The 18,963-nt window shown below is 44.2% G+C and overlaps 3 protein-coding genes and 1 long non-coding RNA gene across 5 annotated transcripts; 3 read left to right on the top strand and 1 right to left on the bottom strand.

Moving 5' to 3' along the window:
* The first annotated feature begins 433 nt into the window (after positions 1 to 433).
* On the top strand, positions 434 to 9,060 carry wasf2 (WASP family member 2). Its single transcript, XM_070984414.1, has 9 exons — positions 434 to 615; positions 1,865 to 2,028; positions 2,423 to 2,557; positions 2,789 to 2,942; positions 4,534 to 4,651; positions 4,797 to 4,918; positions 5,875 to 6,033; positions 6,341 to 6,837; positions 7,159 to 9,060. The coding sequence occupies exons 2-9, from the start codon at positions 1,896 to 1,898 to the stop codon at positions 7,314 to 7,316; spliced, it is 1,476 nt and encodes a 491-aa protein (XP_070840515.1). The 5' UTR covers positions 434 to 615; positions 1,865 to 1,895; the 3' UTR covers positions 7,317 to 9,060.
* Positions 8,711 to 12,771, bottom strand: gpr3 (G protein-coupled receptor 3). The gene is made up of 2 exons (XM_070984415.1): positions 12,488 to 12,771; positions 8,711 to 11,171 (listed from the first exon to the last, which is right to left on the bottom strand). Exon 2 carries the CDS (start codon positions 11,141 to 11,143, stop codon positions 10,151 to 10,153), a length of 993 nt encoding a protein of 330 aa, XP_070840516.1. The 5' UTR covers positions 11,144 to 11,171; positions 12,488 to 12,771; the 3' UTR covers positions 8,711 to 10,150.
* Positions 11,913 to 12,666, top strand: LOC139345654 (uncharacterized). Its single transcript, XR_011603219.1, has 3 exons — positions 11,913 to 12,136; positions 12,243 to 12,359; positions 12,553 to 12,666. It is a non-coding gene; the product is annotated as an uncharacterized lncRNA (long non-coding RNA).
* Positions 12,772 to 12,823: 52 nt separating the features above from the next.
* cd164l2 (CD164 sialomucin-like 2) lies at positions 12,824 to 18,527 on the top strand. Of its 2 annotated transcripts, XM_070984418.1 has the most exons (7): positions 12,824 to 12,917; positions 15,869 to 15,966; positions 16,364 to 16,450; positions 16,639 to 16,731; positions 16,820 to 16,861; positions 17,088 to 17,247; positions 17,488 to 18,527. In XM_070984418.1, exons 2-7 carry the CDS (start codon positions 15,888 to 15,890, stop codon positions 17,501 to 17,503), a joined length of 477 nt encoding a protein of 158 aa, XP_070840519.1. In that variant the 5' UTR covers positions 12,824 to 12,917; positions 15,869 to 15,887; the 3' UTR covers positions 17,504 to 18,527. The 2 variants fall into 2 exon arrangements, with proteins under 2 accessions (XP_070840519.1, XP_070840518.1); XM_070984417.1 differs by lacking the exon at positions 12,824 to 12,917 and having other exon boundaries at positions 15,766 to 15,966.
* Positions 18,528 to 18,963: the final 436 nt, after the last annotated feature.

Raw genomic sequence — 18,963 nt, forward strand, 5'->3', positions numbered from 1 at the left:
GCTATAATTGCAATGTTATTGTAAAAGTCAAACAGGCCGTGTCACTACTACCATTTACCGCATGTTCCTATACTTGAATAAATGATTTAACCTTTACTGGAGAACGCTTGCCTTCCATAAACCCTATGTACTTCCAGTTTGCGCAGACTGTGCTGGGGTTAAGGATGCACTTAATACTCACCCGGCGAGGCTCGCAGGACAGTTATACATCCTCGTAAGTGCTTTTCTCCACAGTGAGTTCTTATTCATAAAGACCAATGCCAGTCATTCCTCGGACGCGTTCCAACTCGCTGGAGCGCACGTTGGAATGTGCTTCTGCCTCCACCCTCTGTTACGCAAATTGCGGACAGATGTTTGCCACTAGTCAGGGTGGAGTTGCGCTCTTTACGTTGAAATTTCCACATCCTGCTCTCAGCAAGAACAGCCGACAGGCACAGTAGCCAAACAGCTCCGAGGAGCTCGCACGCTCGACCAATCATAAGTTCACAATCCCGGGACTTCCGTGATCTGTGTAGCTCATCCGTACACTGTACCGCTCAACATCTCTTGTGGAAATCTTGAGACAGGACAACAACCGGACTGTATAGAGAGACTCTGCAGTTGCAGATCTTGACGGTAAGTAAAGTATGTTTAAATGGGTATTGTTTTCACAGCGTGAAGGATGTAAACGTGCGTTTGTTTGGTTGTTCCTTCGAGATAAGCTGCGCCTACAAGTTACTTCCTGCTCTGACAAGGCCGAGAACCGAAGTTACATTTTAGCTAACGTTGTGGGCGTTAAAGTCTAACGTTTCCGAAAGATTTGTTCTCTTGTTGTTATATCTCCGTGAAAAAGTCTGTGCGGTACGCTAAACCAATTAGTAAAACATTCATACTTCCAGTTTGTGAATTTGACACTTTGCGGGGCCCCATTTTCAGCGGGACACAACTTTAACAAGTTCGCCTTCTGTGAGGAAACTGATAAACCTGACAGACTTACAGTAACCTCCGACTGAAAATACTCATGGCGAATGTGTCTGCCAACCCGAGGAAAAGAGCGGACACTTGAAAACAGCTGTGTCATGACCTCACCATTCTCTGAAGCCCCAACCTTAACATGAAAAACTTGTAATTAGGCAACCGAGCAGGGGAATAGGAAGCACTGCAGGGTGTATTTACAGCCAGCTAAATTCTGCTTGCCTGCACCGTGTTGGTAGCAGAGAGAGTCTGCAGTCACTGCAAACCTCTGAGCCTCATGGGAGTTGTCGTTTTCTGAACACATTCCATATGGCACCATGGAGCTACTGCTTTGCTGTCAAAATACTAACACTACAGTAAGCATAATGGTGCAGAAATCTTTATTTTACTCTCGTACTATGTTGAATTTACTGGTTTCACATCAACCGGGTGGATGCTGGAGGTTTGCTGAGTGGAGCAAAGCTTTAGTTTTGCTTCTGCTTTAGCTCTGTCCCAGTTTTATTTATACACAGTGTCTGGGTGTCACATCAGCATGTGACTTATTTAGGGATGGAAGTAACTACAAAAGTCACAAAGCAGTAAAGAAATGTCCACCATAATTTCCCAGAACTCCAAGTGATTTAAATTTCTTGATTTGTCCAAACAAACAATATCCAAAGAGACTCATTTTACAGTGATTTAAAATAGAAGAAGCAGCAGTTCCTTACATTTAAGAAGCTGGGGCATGTCATTGTCTGGCTTTTCTTGTCAGACAAATTGCCTAAAATGATCAGTCCATTACCAAAATGGTTGTTGACCAATATGGCACTGGACTAATTGTACTCTCAGTTTATTAGTATCACAGCTGTATGTGATACATGCTAACACAATGTATTTGGCTCAAATGATCCACCTCCTCTTTCCCCTTCAGGGTTGGGCCGCCCGACCCACAACACTCCACCATGCCTCTGGTTACGAGGAACATAGAGCCACGGCACTTGTGTCGTCAAACCATCCCGTCCAACATCCGCAGTGAGCTGGAATGTGTCACGAATATCAGCCTGGCCAACATCATCCGCCAGCTCGGCAGCCTCAGTGAGTGTTTGCTGTGTGTGGTTGAGTGTCGTTATGTCTGTCATTAAAATACAGTGTGAATGGTCAATTACATGTGGCGAATGTATGACGTGGGTTTGCACATGTTCATGCAGTGTTATGTTTTAATGTAGTTGTGTTGTGTGCTGTTTTCAGTTCATATTTGTTATTATTTTAAATGTTTTTTAATATTATTATCAAGCAGACTTTATTCTCCACCTTATTTTACATTAGTGACAGTTTTCTATCTTTATAAGCATTCTGTGAAGCATTTGGTGCATGTGATTTCTTTGTCGTAAAACTCTTACAAATAAGGTTTATTTTTAGTATTGTTGTTATTAAATCACAAACTTGTTTGTGTGTGTGTGTGTGTGTGTGTGTGTGTGTGTATGTATAGGTAAATATGCGGAGGATGTGTTTGGGGAGCTTTTTGTCCAGGCTGGAGCATTTGCAATCAGAGTCAATACTCTGGGAGAAAGAGTGGATCGTCTGCAGGTTAAAGTCACCCAGCTGGACCCTAAAGAAGAGGAGGGTGAGCACTCCGATGTTACTGTTACTATTACTACTTATGTAAGTAGTTTATTAGCTTGAATATGGTGAAATATAACATCAAATTTACAATTTTTTTTTTTTAACCACTTTTACGCTGGCTCCAGTTAACATTGAAAATTGAAATTACCTTCCCAATAAAACCACCTCCTCCCCTTGAGCACGATAAATATTTAATAACTCACTCCGTCTCGTCTGTCTGTTTCTCTCTTAGTCTCTCTGCAGGCCATCACTACCCGTAAGGCCTTCCGTAGCAGTCTGACCCAGGACCAGCAGCTGTTCACCAGGCCGTCTCTGCCTGTGCCCGTACAGGAGACCTACGTGACCTGTAGTCCGCCCCCGCCACTCAACCAGCTCAGCCAGTACAGGTAGGGCTTGTCCATGGCTCATAATCGTTCACTAGATTATAACATGCAAGGAATAATAAGAGAACACGCGCATGCATATGGGCACACATGGAAAACCACACATGCATGGTATGTTTTTGCCATCATGACTATACATTGTTTAAACCCACCTCTCTGATGCATATTATTTCAAACCTCATCAAGGAGTGGGTCTCAAATAATGACTGTGTTTGTCTTAATGAGGTTCAGTCCCCAGCAAATGCTGAAAAAACTTTGAAATTCAATTTTTATGGTGTTAAATAACACAAAAATGTAAAATTCGCTGGAATGTTTATTCTGTTGCTCAGAAGAGTTATCATGCTGATGCAGTACTCTAAAAAGCAAACCTAATGACAGACCATATTAAATTCAGACCCACTTAATGGCAAAACAAATTGGATCATTTATATTCAATGTAAATTGCTCTGCTGAGAACAGCCATATGCGTCACACCCCAGCTGACACATGTCAGTGAGATCTTGAATATTAATATTGAACGAGGCATGACGTGTCACCGAAAGTATGATTAATCAGAAACCAGAACACAGTGGCAGCGATTGTAAGCAGAGTGAGAGAATAAGCTTGTACAATTTTATTATAAAGAGTTGCTCTGGACTGGTTTGAATGTGAAATTGCTATTAAGTGGATCAAGTGGATAACACATCTTTACAAATTTGGTACATTTGCACAGTTTTGGCATACTAGTGAGAATGCGGGGAAAGAAAATAGCCTGTTTCTAAAAAAAAGGAAGTTTTATGGTTTATTATTATGTTGACACATAAGGCAGATAAAGATCTGTCAGCAGACACTTATTGCTACTTACTTCAACACAACATAACACTGGAAGGGCACTCTGAGAGCGCAGACCTTTGTCACCATAACCCGCATTGGACACTCTTCTGTTTTGTTTCTTAGCATTTGCTGTAATAGGTGAGAGTAGATCTGAATGATGTGTGATTGAAGTCGACAAGCACAAAGTTCACAGTCAGTATTATTGCTCGCTCTCATCAAGCGCAAAGTTTTACATTTTTCCTGCATATCTCTTGGGGAGATTATGACAGACAACTCGCATTTGGATTGTTGTCATAATGGTGTCAATGCTACGGTTACAGTTCTCCCATGACACCAAACCACCGTCCTCGAACGCTTCATGACGATTTCTTTCTGTATAAGGTTTGAGCAGCTACATATGTAGGCTGCCCCAGAGGATTACTGGTACCACTAAATGTGGATTGTGATATAAAGTCATTGTATTTCCATAATTGAATATATGTTTTGTTACAGTTGAACTTCAGTACCATCTACTGGATTTTACAGTGCATGGCATTTATTCTTCCAGGGCCAAATGCACTATTAATGGCAGTGAAAAAGAATTTGTGTATCCGTCCTGTGATTCAGATCCACACTAAAGTGTAATTGGTCTTTCTTGGCCCATGCTGCACCCTTACACCAAGTTTCATGACAATCGGTCCTGGAGCATTTCCATAATCCTGCTGAGAGACAGATGAACTGAATCAAAGAGTCTAACCGATACCGAAGTGTAATTCTAATGTTTTTGAATGGTTGTCTACAGGGATGATGGCAGGGAGGCTCTCAAGTTTTACACTGATCCCTCCTACTTCTTTGACCTGTGGAAGGAGAAGATGCTGCAGGACACCAAGGACATCATGAAGGAGAAGCGCAAGCACAGAGTGAGACGCGTGAACATGCTCATACACACTGAACGAACGACATGACAGTCACTGAGTTGAAACAAGTGCACAATATCGGCGGCATCAAGTGAAAGCATTTCCCCAACTCTCCGTGACTCCTTTTCTCTCCTTCCTGTCGGAGCAGAAGGAGAAGAAAGACCATCTGAACCAACGGACGCTCAATCCTAGAAAGATCAAGACCAGGAAGGAGGAGTGGGAACGCCGTAAGATGGGGGAGGAGTTCGTGGTGCCAAAGAATGATTTGATGTAAGTTGAGAGATTGAGTGAAGTGTGATGAAAGTATCCGTGGGTTGATGGAGTGTGCGCTGGTGCAGAGTTGTGGTCATCCACAGGCCCAGGAGGCTGAATGAGTTGACGAATTCATTATTTCTTTCTCTAGTTAACAGTAATAGTGTGGAATTGGCACTCATGCAGTAAAGTCTCCCCCATCTTATCAACTAATCTGTAACAGTGATATGGGTGGTATGTCCTGTCTGAAATGTGCTCAGGGGGTTGGGTGTAGCACCGGCGGTCATTGTAAAATTATGGTAAACAACTGAGTCACACCAAGCCTTAGGGTTGTTTTTATATTTTTACATATGATGTTTAATGACCAGAGTAAGCATATAAAATGTGCTTATACACATAAAAAGAGTTGTATCTAAAAATCTTTGATGCATTAAACTGACTCTGAGGATATTCGATTAGATAGTTAAAAAACAATACAATAAAAAGCAAGTAAAGTAGGAAGTAAGAAGCCATGTTTTGATGAGCTGACCCATTCCAGCAGCTCTATTAGCTGCGAAGCTCAATCTTTTTAAAAAGTGATTTAACATTTTATTTGCCGGCTTGTTTGTAACTCAAGCAAGAGCCAGGACAGATAAGGAAAGAAACATTCAGTTTCTCTGTCAAGCTGTTAAAGTGAAGGACAGTCTCTTACTGCTGTGTCAGTGACTGCACTCAGTGTTCTTTTAATAACTGTGTGAACCAGTCACCGCCTGTGTCGATGTCACTATTTGCGTCTGTTGCTTTAAATGCATTTGTGATACTTCCTCTTAAATCTTTTCAGGGTCATTTCTCCTAATTTACAGTACATGACTCACAGCTGCCATTTAGATCTGTAAATGCTCTTTGCTGTTTGTCACTTGCATGTCTGGGTTTTAGAGAATAGAGATGAAATGCTGCATTTTGTGCTGATGCAGATGTTTTTAATTTGTTTGAAGGAATTCTTCTGAAGGTCTGAATGGCAGTATTGGATCTGGAGATGGCTTCAATTCTGAAGGCCTCGAGCAAAGTACCGGCTCCTACGCTTATGACCCTGGTTCCCCTCTCCCTCAGCCTTGCTCCGATGACTTCCTGCCTCCTCCACCTCCAGACATGGCGTAAGTAGCGTCTTACATATAAGCACACGCACTGCCAACGCACTGCTGCCCCTGCCATCATGTGCTGAATGTACGACTACACATGTACTGCACAGCTGCACTGCAATCCTAAACGCAGCCTCTCCAGATTACAGGGTTGAGCAGGACCAGAATAGATGATAAACCTGATGTTCACTTTCAGCCTCTAATGACTATGAGCTGCTGAGTTTGCTGCTGCAAAGAAATGGAAGGTTTTTGGAGGCAAATGAAGGATTGATTTTGTTATTTATCTTCTCTTCATCTCTGACTTCCACTCTGTCACACACAGGTATAACGATGGACAGTACGGAGCACCGGCCCAGAAGCGTGTCAGCGTGCTGAGTCCAAACCATCCACCTCCTGCTCCCCCCATGGCCTCTCCTCCGCCCAACTCTCGCCCCAACCTCGCCCCTCCCCCTGCACCTCCTCCCCCTCCTCCACCCTCTGGCTTTGGGGTTCCCCCACCTCCACCTGGCTTCGATACCCCACCCTCTCCCCCTCCGCTCTCCTCCACTCCCTCTGCCTATCCCTCCCCACCTGCTCCCCCTCCTCCACCCACTATGTCTGCTGTTTCTCCTCCTCCTCCACCACCTGTGCCTGCAAGTGGTGGTCCACCTCCTCCTCCTCCTCCCCCACCTCCCCCTGGTCCACCTCCTTCATCCTTTGACAACCCTGCTCCCCCTCCTCCCTCTGGTGGTGGTGGTGGGGCACCCAGCTCTGCTCCCAAACCTCAGCCAGAGCCTGCTAGTGACGCTCGCAGCGACCTGCTGCAGGCCATCAGACAAGGTAACAGGAAACGGATCAATATAAAATTTACAGCCCTCACTGCTGATTGGCTAGTGAATGAAATACACTTAAGTTCATTTCTGAGGTACTTGCAGTTTGAGTATTTGAATCACCCTTCTGATAGCTTCCCGATTTCCACAAAATGTAGCTCAGCAACAATGATTAGAAGACGTCTAAATGAACAGACTGCATTGCTTAAAACACCTCATATATTGATATATCACAGTGTGTCTATGACTAAAATGACAGAGCGGTGCTTGTGCAAAGCATTTTCAGGGACGCACACACTCACTGTAGCTGTCCTCATGAACTCCCTTTTAGGATTCAACCTGCGTAAGGTGGAAGCACAGCGCGAGCAGGAGAAGAGGGATCACTTTGGCAATGATGTGGCCGCCATCCTGTCCCGTCGTATCGCTGTAGAGTGCAGCGATAGCGAGGATGACTCTTCAGAGTTTGATGATGACGAGTGGTCTGATTGATCGCCATCCCTTTTCACCTTCACTACCACCTCTGTATCTTTACTCAGCTGAAAACATCAGTGTATTTCCATTCAGGTTACATTCTTAAGTACCAGTGATGCAGGGGTCCATGTTCTGTGTGTTATATTTTAAGTGTGTGTGTATATGGTACACACAAGTGGCCTATTATGAATCACATTCCTCAACCAATTTATGTTTGTTTATCCAAAATTATTCAGATAAGAGGTGCAAAAGTCCAAAGATTGAGTAACAGCTTGATTCCACCAGGCATGTCTACATCAGATCCAGGCTGCACCGTGGCCCCCGGAGCTGATCGCAGCCATTCTAGACAGTGTTTGGGGTTCCAACAGAGAAGCTGTAGTGCATTTTGTGTCCCAGAAGCAGCTCTCCACTCTGCTCCGCCTAAAATATTTACCCAGTCTATCTTTGACAGAAGCTGCATCAAGATGCTGAGAGCAGAACAAGCCGGGCTAGAAGTCAGACACAGGAACGCCATCGAGCTTCCGGTCATTTTTCAAAATAAAATCCCCTGTGCAGAGTCCCCATCCTAAAAACAGACAATAACTACGCATGATAGAGGCACAAAAACAAAGGCAGAAAATTACCAAATCAGCAAAATCTGACCAAGTCAACAGAAGCGAGCAGGCAAAATGCTCTGTACTCTGGTTGATGGTATGAAGCCGTGCAGACGATGGAACAAAACCATGCCGCAACTTGATAGAGCCGTGCCTCGTGGAATCAATGTGTAAGAGTGTGAGTGCCTGGTTGTGTCCCCATCTGTGACTGCTTTCACTGGATGACACAGCGTTGTTATGGATGTGAGAGTGTTGTGTGTGTGTGTGTGTGACGCACGTCTCTCTGCTGAGTCCGTGCGTAATCACCTCTGTCTTAATCTTTGCGTCTGTTAGAATCAGGCGCCCTTCGCTGCCGGCTGAATGATATTATCTGCTTTAATGTATTATGGCGAAAGGTAATAGACAGTACACGCACACAAGCACGCAATCTCTTCCATACACAGTATTTGTATGTACTTAGTGGAAAGACTAAAGTTGTTGATGTCAAAACATTCTTACTCATTCATAGATTATATGATAGAGATGTAAAGTTTATAAAACATATTGAATCATTATCTAAGACTATTAACACGATCCCTCTGTTTCCCTTTGAAGCACAGTTTTTATCACTTTTCCTTTCCTCACTTTTGTGGTTGTCATGGGAACAATTGACCTGTGGACAAGACATGGTTATAGTTTATGAACAAATTTGTGAATGGATTATTCAGTGTGTAAGGGGAAGTATGAGATCACCATAGTGAGCGTATGCAGCCGTTTAACACGATTATCATGATTCATTTTGTTCTGGGTTTCGGCTCTGCCACCTTTTTCCTCCTGCAGTTTTCTTTCTTTTTTCTGGGGATGAACTCGGCTGTGATGCTTTAATCACAATCAAGAAACCTTTTGCCTTATCCTGCTGCCTGATAGGTGCCTTTTTTATACTGCATTTCAGTGTCAGTGCAGGTTTATTTTGGTTATCCACACTGGTCACAGATCAGCGTCTTCCAAAAATCTTAACAGCTGCCATTGATGAGTCAAACGTAAAACTAACTGATGTTTTACATATTTTTCAAGTGCCTTTTATTTTGTGTTAAAGCACAATCACACAGCATGCTTAGCCAAAGTTCTGCTTCTTCTGCCTTAATTTTCCAAATGATTCTAGTTATTTCAATAAAGATAGAATGAATTACAGTGTTTGTTGCAGTTGTGTTTTCAGTGAGAGTGAATAGTGTGTATGATGTGATGTGTTGAATAACAAGTTCCCAAGAATGTTAAGCCTTGGCATAAGACTCCTCATGCTTTATCCGTGACTCATCCTCTTTGTGTCAGTGCTGCAGTCTTCTTCACAGTGCCCGGTGCTGACTGTAGGGAGTGTGAAAATGAATTGACTGGATAAAAGTTCCAAAAATGAGTAGGAGGAGAGAAAAACCTCTTGCATAATCACTATGTCCTCAAACCAAGGCTGCTTTGCAGGTTTTAAAAGGATGCAGTGTGTGCAGAGTGATGGTAATAAAACTGATGATTTCTTTAGCCACCAAATAATTTAGGATACTGGAATAGAGAGCAGCAGTCTGTTCCTAATGTAGTTAAAGAGTGAGAGATTGAGAGAGACAAACGCACTAAAAGCCTCCGCAGCAGTGAAGAGAAGAGTGCTGACATCACCCAGTAGAAAAAAAAAAGCATATTTATTATTCATCAGTATAAAACATTCATTTCAAAAAGGCTGTGCAACACGAACATATAGTCAATACCTTTCAAAGTGCCTTTAACAGCATGTGCAAAATAGAATCTCAAAGATCTAGAACATTGTGTTGGACATTCAAGTAAATTAAATTGGGCTTTGGATCACACATGTAGTTACACTGTGATAGGTTTGCATTTACAACCCATCCCTTCCTCTCGTCTTAAAGTGCCAATGGTCATTAAATCCACCTTTTATGAGTAGGGATACACAGAGCATCCCTGTGATTGTGTCAGTTTGCAGATCCAGTGGATCTACTATTTTTTTGAGGATGAGGCACAAAGTACGTACAGTACAAGATGTGAAGTCTTTAGTCCAAAGATGGCTGTCTGCCAGGACAGTTCAGTACATTCTGATTCGCAGAAGGACTTCATCTATCGGAGAAGTGCTGCTTGCATGTGTGGGAGTGTGTGTGTGAGAGACTTGATGTTCTGGATTTGGATGACAGTCAGTGCAGCTATGTGTGTATCTTGGCCCATAAACAGTGATATGTCTGGCATAGTTTGTGTGGTGGCTTGAGTCCGGTGAAGTTTGGCAGTCTACACATCGACGGGGTAGTGTATGTGTGTGTTTTGTGTGTATCTGTGTGGGCAGCAGGCCTGGAGCAGCACCTTCCGAATGTCTTTGTTTCTTAGACTGTAGAGAATCGGGTTCAGCAGCGAGCTGCCCGCCGCTGGCACCAAGGTGGCATAGGTGTACAGAGGAGGGCTGGAAGCGTCTCCCAGCAGCCCCCACAGGGAGAAAGGCATCCAGCAGCCCACAAACACACTGAGCACCAGGATCAACCGAGAGAAGCCCCTCCCACTGCTGTGTTTGCTTGCATATGATTGGTTGGCAGGGAGAAAGTGCCTCTGGGTAGCGATGGCATGGGCATGCCGCCTTGCCACACGGCAGATCCCAGCATACAATTGCAGGGTTACCATGACAACCACCAGGAAGCCACCACACAGCAGCGAGAGGTATGTCCGGGTCAGAGGTCGTGCTACAGAACAGGAGTTTGGCTCCCCGAGACAGTGCCATCCCATTGCAGGTCCCGCCCCGATGATGCATGCACCCAACCAGACCAGCAGCAGGAGGACGGCTGCTCTGCGACGTGATTGGCTTGAACCATAGGTGAGGGCGTGGCTTAAAGACAGGTATCGGTCCAAAGCTACACCCATCAGGCTACAGAGTGAGGCAGTCAGTGATGTCACCAGCAGTCCGGAGGTCAGCAACTCTGACCAATCACTGGGCTCCATGCAGAACAGGAAGAGGAAGTGCAGGACCAAAGCGACACCTGCCAGGAGATCGGCCAGTCCGAGGCTCGCCAGCAGCAGGAAAACAGGGGCACGAAGGGATGGTGTGGCCAATATGGTGGTGACAACTATTGCATTTTCAGTGGCAATGAGAGTTCCTGAAACACACAGGGCCACGCCCCACACTGTGAGGGGCGGGACTTCATATGGAGGTGAGCTATCCAGTTGGTCCAAAGTGAAGAAGGGGTCTGCACCTGAGGACTCGTCCCAGCCCAGGTCAGAAGCGTTCAGGATCATGGCCAATCAGCAGTCACACAAACACAACCTAAGAGAGAGAAAAAAGAAACATTAGCTCTAATGGGTCATTAGCATCTCCACCTGTCCATTGAACAGTCTTTGATTGACCAGCTGTGGTTTCAGCTTTGTGGAGCTGCTGGAGGCCGGATGTGGGGGAAGAGAGCTGTTACAGTCTTGCACTCACTTCCTCCTATGGTTTGTATGTTAATTTGTCCTATATTGTTTTTATTAGAAAAATATTAATCAATAATATTCAACAATAAATGTATTTTGTCCTATAATTTGTCCTATATTGTTTTTATCAGGAAAATATTAATCAATAATATTCAACAATAAATGTATTCAGTGTATGTTAGTATTAGGATGGATTTGTATTTGCAGAATAATTAATTTGTTAAACCCTTCTTGCCCTGAGATTATCTTTAAAAAAAACACAAGCCCTCACAGTGCAATAGTTGCAATTTAAGAAATGTGAACAAAATCTATGGGCTATATAAAACAATTATGTAATAATCTTGCAGGCTCCTGGAATGCCTGTGACGTCAGCATCTGTAGTCTTGCGGGAAGTCACGCAAATCCTAGTCAGTCATTATGTAGCCTTCATGCAACATGATGGACTGACTTACCAAAACACGAATGTATGATTAGGCTACCATTGATTGAACTACATTTAATATAGCTCTATAACACGTCACTCTAAATCCTTGCTTTCATTGGCTTTCGCTGTCCTCCTCTTTGGCTTTATCCTGCACACGTTTCAGGAGCATCCAAACATCTTTCGCACCATTTGTAGCGTGGCTGCTTAAATCTGTCCAGTCTGAGGTTTCCCTCTTGTTAATGTCCAAACATGATGTTGAGCTGCAGGGACAGCACGCCGTGTCAACCTCGGACAGACCGCACACGCGGTGTCTTGAGTAAGAAACCCTACGATGTAAATTTTGGCTACAGTTGTGTTATTTCAGGAATTCGCCTGTGACGATGCTGCGCGCTCCGGTATGTTATCTGTTTGTTCTTTAGACCGTACATGTCGACATGTACTGCACGCCCAATTCAAAGGAAATACCTCATCTCAACTGTAATGCACGAATGCTATTTTAAGATTCAGGGCGGCTGGAGGCACTGGGAGTCTTTCATCCTCCCCCCTGCCACGTCTCAGAGTGAGGAGGTCTATCCCACCTCCTGGTGCGGAGGTCCCTCTTTTATAATACAATTGCAGGTTGCGGCACCACAGAGGATGCCCCTGACACACGCACACATGAACAGTACGCCTCGCACACACACACACACACACACACACACACACACACACACACACACACGTATATGATGGAGCATTCATCTTACCGTATTAACGAAATTCCCTGGCTCCTTTGCAAGAGTCAAACTGATTTGTTCTCCTCTCTTTTAAGATCCAGGTAACGGAGGTCGGGTGATTGTGTCCGCCGCTCGCTGCCAGTTGATCTACGGTTCGTACCACAGCGCTCCGTGCTCCTGTCTTCATCAAAGTTGCTCCAAACTCTCACTCGCTTGCATCTCCTCTTCTTCAGTCTCCTCTGATCGCTTATGGGAGACAGAATGGATGCTCCTCCGCGCGGACTCATCCACAAGAGAGCCTGCCTGACGTCACTGACTGGGAGTATCGACCAATGAGATGTCGGCATAGAGGATGCGGGGAGAGTAGGGAAAGGGGGGTGTGTATGGAGTAATTTCATTCAGAAAAATGCGGCATCTCTGTCGCCCCTCCCACTGCGGTTCACTCCTGCTCTCATTTCTGGTAAATAATAACCCCCTTCCACACACACACACACACACACACACACACACACACACACACACACACACACACACACACACTTTTTCTGAATAAGACCCAGGGGCCTGGTTGAATGAGAGGATATTGTTTTGAGCCGGGCAGGGCTCAGAGGCATCAAGCTGTGGGGACAGAGTTCAGAGCTGGCGCTGTCCACGGTGCTGAAGCATCAGGATGACTCATGGGGAGGTGTCCTGCAGAGCATCAATAATCTCTGTGAAACACACACTTCCTCTACCATCCATTTTTGTGACATAACTGCCCCTTTCCATACCCCAACAACAATAATAACAATGATGATGTTTCTTTGTCATTATTATTGCTATTAGTAGTAGTATTAACCTTATGTTGTCAGGGAGTTTATTTAAGTTGTACACAATGAGATTCACACATGCCATCTAATAGCCCTAAAATCATTAGCAAATCTTGCATATGCCTGCATGCAAACTATACACACAAAGACATTTTGCTGCGCATGACGAGAGGTTTCCTGTAATCACACAGATGCAGGAAGGCCGTTTATTTTGCTCGTTATCTAGTGTATTGATTCGTCTATTGATTTAAGCAACCTGTCACAGACACGAAGGCCACAGTATCATAACAGCAGCAGGGAATTCATGGCTTCCCCGGTTTGATAGTGAGCGTGGGTGCTGCAGAATAGGCTGAACAGTTGTCTACGTGGTCGCGCATATCAATGCAGGGGAGGGGAGGGGGGTTCTCATCCTGCTCAAGCCATATTAGGACACGCTTCCCCTCCTACGTCACCCAGAAGATCTGAAGTGTCACCTTTAAAGTTACAGATGTTTTTCTTTCTCACATCAAGCTCTATAGCTCTATTTTGTCCACATCCCATGATGCCACTACAGAACCATTATATGTAAATCACATGTTTTGAAAGGTTAGATTTTATAAAAATTACAGAAAAACTAAACTGAAGGGAGATTATAATATTATTTGTGCATGTATCTAGGTGATTTCTCCCATCTGAAACACTGCATATTGTGATGGATTCAAACTTTGATCTCTTTGCGCCACTGTGTTTTTATTTGGTTATGTCACATATGTGAATTTGTACTAACACTATAAAGTCGTCTCGCCGCTGTGGGTTGTAAATTGCAGCATTGCTCGCTTATTTGTCAGTGTTGTATTGATTTTTGCCACCAGTGGGAGCATCAGTGGAGGAGGGAATCGTGTTCGACAGGAATTCGGAATATCCCTTTGTGTTTCTCTGGCATGCTGACACATAAAGCAGCCATCTTGCAGGGCTGCAAAGTTACACCCAGTCAGCGTGTGAGGGAGCATTTGAGATGTGGGAGTACATGAGACACGTCGGTGTGCGTGGAGGAGGTGATGGTAGATCTCACAGCTTAAAGCTGAAAAGTGTGTGTCGTGATTCTGGGCTCAATGCACCTGATTTTGAGGGCTTGGCCCTGCGCTACTGTATGACTCAGTGCATCTACATCACAAAGCAACACTTTGAAGGTCAGAGCACTTGTACAGCTCGTGCTGGTGCTTTTGCATGCTGGTGTACAGGGGTATGGCTGAGAGTTATGGAGCCTTTTCCAAGCAGTCTAAAGCATTCTCAGCCCCATTTAACTATTCCTTTATTTCCAATATTTTCACCATTTCCACTACTCCACAAAGTGATCAATCAGTATCAGTATTAGCCCACAGATGGGGCAGCTGATACAGATGGGGCAGCTGATACAGATGGGGCAGCTGATAGCTGAATGTGTCTCAGACTTGATTGAAATTGTGATCTTTCGGTTTTGCTCTTATCTCATCTGTGCTTGTGCAACACAAAGTGGAAAGTGTTGCTCGACTTATTTAGTATCTTGCTTTATATATGGACTGTAAACTCTTCCTCGAATTGTTTGTCACAGGCAAATCAATTGAGTTTGAGGAGAGTGGCAAGTGATGAGGCAGCACCTCATTACTGTCACTGACACATTGGAGGTGATAAGAGACTGCTGACGTACAGACTGTCTACTGTACGTAATCATATAGGTTCTAATCACCTCTACATCCCACTCCAACGTCAGTGTGTGTTCACAGTATATTTAGAGCTGTCAGACACTCTAAATATACTGTTGGCTCAGACATTCATGATGCCCAGAGGATAAATTGTGGAAAATTTTCCATAATTTCTCCTCCAACACCATCATCGAGTCACAATTTTTATTTACCCTATAGTTTACTTAAAGACCAAATACCCGCAGACCCAATGACTGCTAATAACCAAATGTTAGCATGCTAACCCTAAACTAAGATGGTGAACATTTAAGCATACACCTGTTTAAAATTAGCATGTTAGCATTGTTACTGTGAGCAGTTTAGCATGCCTATGTTGGCATTTAGGAAGGAGACTCTTTGTCAGTTTTGTTTCCTGTCTTAAATGATCATGTGACCCCTCGGATTTATCTTGGGACCACTTTAGGGGTCCGGACCTCCAGGTTGGGACCCACCACCCTAAAACATACACCTTGTTTGAAGATTTGAGCAGTGTGACAGGAAGTTCAAAATAATGAGAGCTAAAAGGGTTATTTGATTTGGGACCCTGTGCACTTGTTATTCTGCTTGTTAGTATTGCTGTTTATGGTGTTTGTAAGGACGTATGTGTGAATGCAGGTGTGTGTGCGTGCATTGCCGGCTGAACTAAACAGGTGTCACTCTGTCCAAACTGGTGTGTATTTCAGGGGGGTTGAGGTGGACCAGCTGGTTGCCAGGAAACCAAGTTTGTGTGTCTCTCATGTTACACAGATCTCTGTGTCTCCTGTCTTTGCCTCTGCGTCCTAACCAGGAGCCATATCTCTATTTGCGACTATTGGATCTCCCTTTGAGGATATTTTTATTGAAAGCTTTTTGATTGCACTAATTTTTCTCCAAGCACCAAAGTTTCCAGCTGTCTGTTGCACGTGCTCGGTGGCTGTCAGGATGCAGCAGGTGGCATTGAAGGTCCTCTGCTCCACACTGCTGCTTCTTGCTGTGGTGCCCTCTGTGTATTCACAGTCAGGTATGGGTCCAGCCTCATTTCTTACATTTGTTTTCTTACTGTTTGGCCATCTGACTGCCATCTGATGATTCCTTGTTTTCAGTACAATTTGACCTCTTTCAAAAGCCTTTTCTTGATAACACCTCTCCTCTTATTACCTGTGATGTCGGCTTGTCCTCCAGTATTTCTTACAAGCTGACAATAAGGATAACTGTGAGAGATGACTGAGAATCTGCTGTCTCTTCTTTGGCATTACTCTTGCTTGTTGCCCACTCACTTTTGCCGACTCTGACGTTGTCCAGATTCTACAATAATTGAGCTATTAAAACGTTTCTGTGGGAAGATAATTGCTCATCGGTCAATCAGATGCGTTTGAGTGACACTTCCAATAGACTGCCAGTATTGTCCCTCCCTGCAGATTGTTCTCAAGCAGAGTCATGTGACCTGTGCGTTGGATACTCCATGCTCAACCTGACAGGCTGTGTCTGGAGGCTTTGTCCAAATGGTGACGTGTACACACACACACACAGATGTACACACACACCCTTGACCTCTGATAGTAATTCAATCATCATACCTGCTGTAACACAAGCTGCCCTGTTTTGTACAAGATGACTGAATTATTTAGTATGCCAGGAACAGACACGATACACACTTGCACACACACTAAAATTCCCTCTCTTTCTGTCTCAGGTAACGACACAGGCATGTGTGTGACTGATGACGGCAGCTCAGTAGACAACACCATGAACTGTAGCTGGACTAGAGTGTCTGAGCTGTGCACAGGTAACAAACAGTTTCCTCCAAAATGAATGCAAGATATTTCTCTGCAGCCTCAGTAACTGTTGCCTCTTCTGCATGTTTTATCTCGCAGTTGTGGAGACCGTAGCTGAAGGACGGGGCGAAGGTGACACAGGTAAATCGTATCATCTGTACTCGACCATCCCCTTCCACCCCCTCCTCTCTCGCTCATGCGTCAGACATTTATTATTCCCGTAAGACCTGAGTAAAATGTTCCCCAGTAGCAATCAGGTGGTGCTTTCTCAGAAAAAAAATTGACTCTCTCTTCTTTTCCCATTCAGCCCTGCTTTCATGTGATTTCTCTGTAAACGAGTCAAACTCTTGCTTTTCTTTCCCTCCAGGTGATGGAAGCAACACCGACACATCCCCACAGTTCTCCCAGGCCAAGTTTGACATGTCCAGCTTCATTGGAGGCATCATACTCGTGCTGTGTGTGCAGGCGGGTGGCTTCTTCGCCATGCGTTTCCTCAAGTCCAAAGAGCAGAGCAGCTATGACCCCATGTGAGTCTGTGCACTTAGGTGTTAGAGAGGGGAGAATTTAGCGTGACTGCATCAGATTAACCATCTGCGTGTAACTGTGTCACTGTGTTCTGCCGGTGCAACAGCATCCTCTAGTGGCAGGACTGATCAACAGCAGCCAACATACAATGAGATTCCCCTTTAACATCCCTCTGGATTGTTTTTGGATTCTACTCACAAACTCTGTCTGTCCATATCAAAACTCTGTCTGTCTTCACACAGAGAGCAGCCACAGTGAGGACAAGACGTGTGAAGGACAAACAGACGAGGCTGGAGGACAGCAGAGCAGTGACTCATCGAGTTGTGATGACGAGATTTTTTTCTTTTTTTCTGAGCAGTTGTATTTGGTTTGGTCCCCATGTGTACCCCTGGGGGATGGGTGTGTTTATAAGAGGACATTTTTCTCAGAATACTGCATCGTGTAATGAGTGTATATGCATGTGTTCACTGTGTTTCTATAGTCTTTATATTTCAGAGGCATTGTGACTGCTGGTAATCATCCAATGTGACGAACAGGGAACAAAAAAGCTCAAATTTTCTCAGCACTTACAGCAATTTATCCTTGTGATCAAACCCACCAAAAATTTTAACCCAACATGTTAAGTGTTTGTCTTTTTATAAACAACAAGCACCTTGCTGTATTAATGTTTCAACTGTGTAAATAGTACAGTGCGGCTGTGGGAAAGCATGATATAATCCCATGTAGACAGTAGGTCAGACAAGGTCACAGGCATTTTAATCTTTTTTCACCCTAAAATAGACTGAAACGAGACCCTGAACATCAAGATTTTGTCCATCATCTAAGAATACTTCTGTGTTTAAGTGGAGCTGTGTAACTTTCGAGTGTTTTATTGAGACCAAACATTTAAATATTTATCTATGTTATATATTTCTTTCATTTCTCAACCTGCAGTGAGTTAGAGCATTTAGCTGAGGACCCTAAAGGAGCTGTCGCAACAACTCCTGGGAGCATAGGAAATTACACTTTATGATCTAACATGTAAGGCTAAACAGTAACCTTTAAACTTGACTATTTCCAGTATGGCTTTAGTAGCACTCTTCTGATTTGCATGTGTTTTTTGACTTGTATAGAGTCTTTTTTATAAGCGGTTTTGACTGCTCATATGTATGTTACAGACAAATCAGCTTTAACCCTTTAGTAACAGTTCAAGATGTGACGTGAGCCTGTTTTTCTGTGATGCCATTAGAAGGAAAATGCTCAGAAATTGCTGGCAACCTGAATAAACTAAGGACAATTACTCTGTGTGTGTGTGTGTGTGTGTGTGTGTGTGTGTGTGTGTGTGTGTGTCATGTCTGCTGTCATACATGTAAATGGGGAGGTGGTAACAGTTAATCACACTTTGCACAGAGATTTGCACAGCATGTGCTAAGTGTACATTTGCCCTCACCAGCAGAGCGGGTGCAAGCAGAGACACACTCGCAGTATCTGCCGATAAGAAGCACCTATTAATGCTAACATATGTGGGTGTCAGCACGGGTTCCCAGCATGCAGCAGGAGCCAGAGCTCTGGTGGAGGCCCATAGGGGAAACAGCAGGATGGCTGGTTGGATGCACTAGTTGCAGTCCGAGCCAGAACCTACAGGCTTGAATAAGCCCACACAAAAAAGGTCCCCATCAGGGCAGACTGTGGCTGTCATCCAAGACTGCTGACAAAGGGCCGGACTGAATACAGGTCTT

This window comes from Chaetodon trifascialis, chromosome 17, assembly GCF_039877785.1.
Source record: "Chaetodon trifascialis isolate fChaTrf1 chromosome 17, fChaTrf1.hap1, whole genome shotgun sequence".
NCBI lineage: Eukaryota > Metazoa > Chordata > Actinopteri > Chaetodontiformes > Chaetodontidae > Chaetodon > Chaetodon trifascialis.

Bases quoted from the DNA above. Each gene is read 5' to 3' on its own strand.
- wasf2 (XM_070984414.1), top strand. From the start codon at position 1,896: ATGCCTCTGGTTACGAGGAACATAGAGCCACGGCACTTGTGTCGTCAA. The intron at 4,919-5,874 runs GTAAGTTGAGAG...ATTTGTTTGAAG, and splicing joins GTGCCAAAGAATGATTTGAT to GAATTCTTCTGAAGGTCTGA. The intron at 6,838-7,158 runs GTAACAGGAAAC...ACTCCCTTTTAG, and splicing joins GCTGCAGGCCATCAGACAAG to GATTCAACCTGCGTAAGGTG.
- gpr3 (XM_070984415.1), bottom strand. From the start codon at position 11,143: ATGATCCTGAACGCTTCTGACCTGGGCTGGGACGAGTCCTCAGGTGCA.
- cd164l2 (XM_070984418.1), top strand. From the start codon at position 15,888: ATGCAGCAGGTGGCATTGAAGGTCCTCTGCTCCACACTGCTGCTTCTT. The intron at 15,967-16,363 runs GTATGGGTCCAG...CCCTCCCTGCAG, and splicing joins CTCTGTGTATTCACAGTCAG to ATTGTTCTCAAGCAGAGTCA. The intron at 16,862-17,087 runs GTAAATCGTATC...CTTTCCCTCCAG, and splicing joins ACGGGGCGAAGGTGACACAG to GTGATGGAAGCAACACCGAC.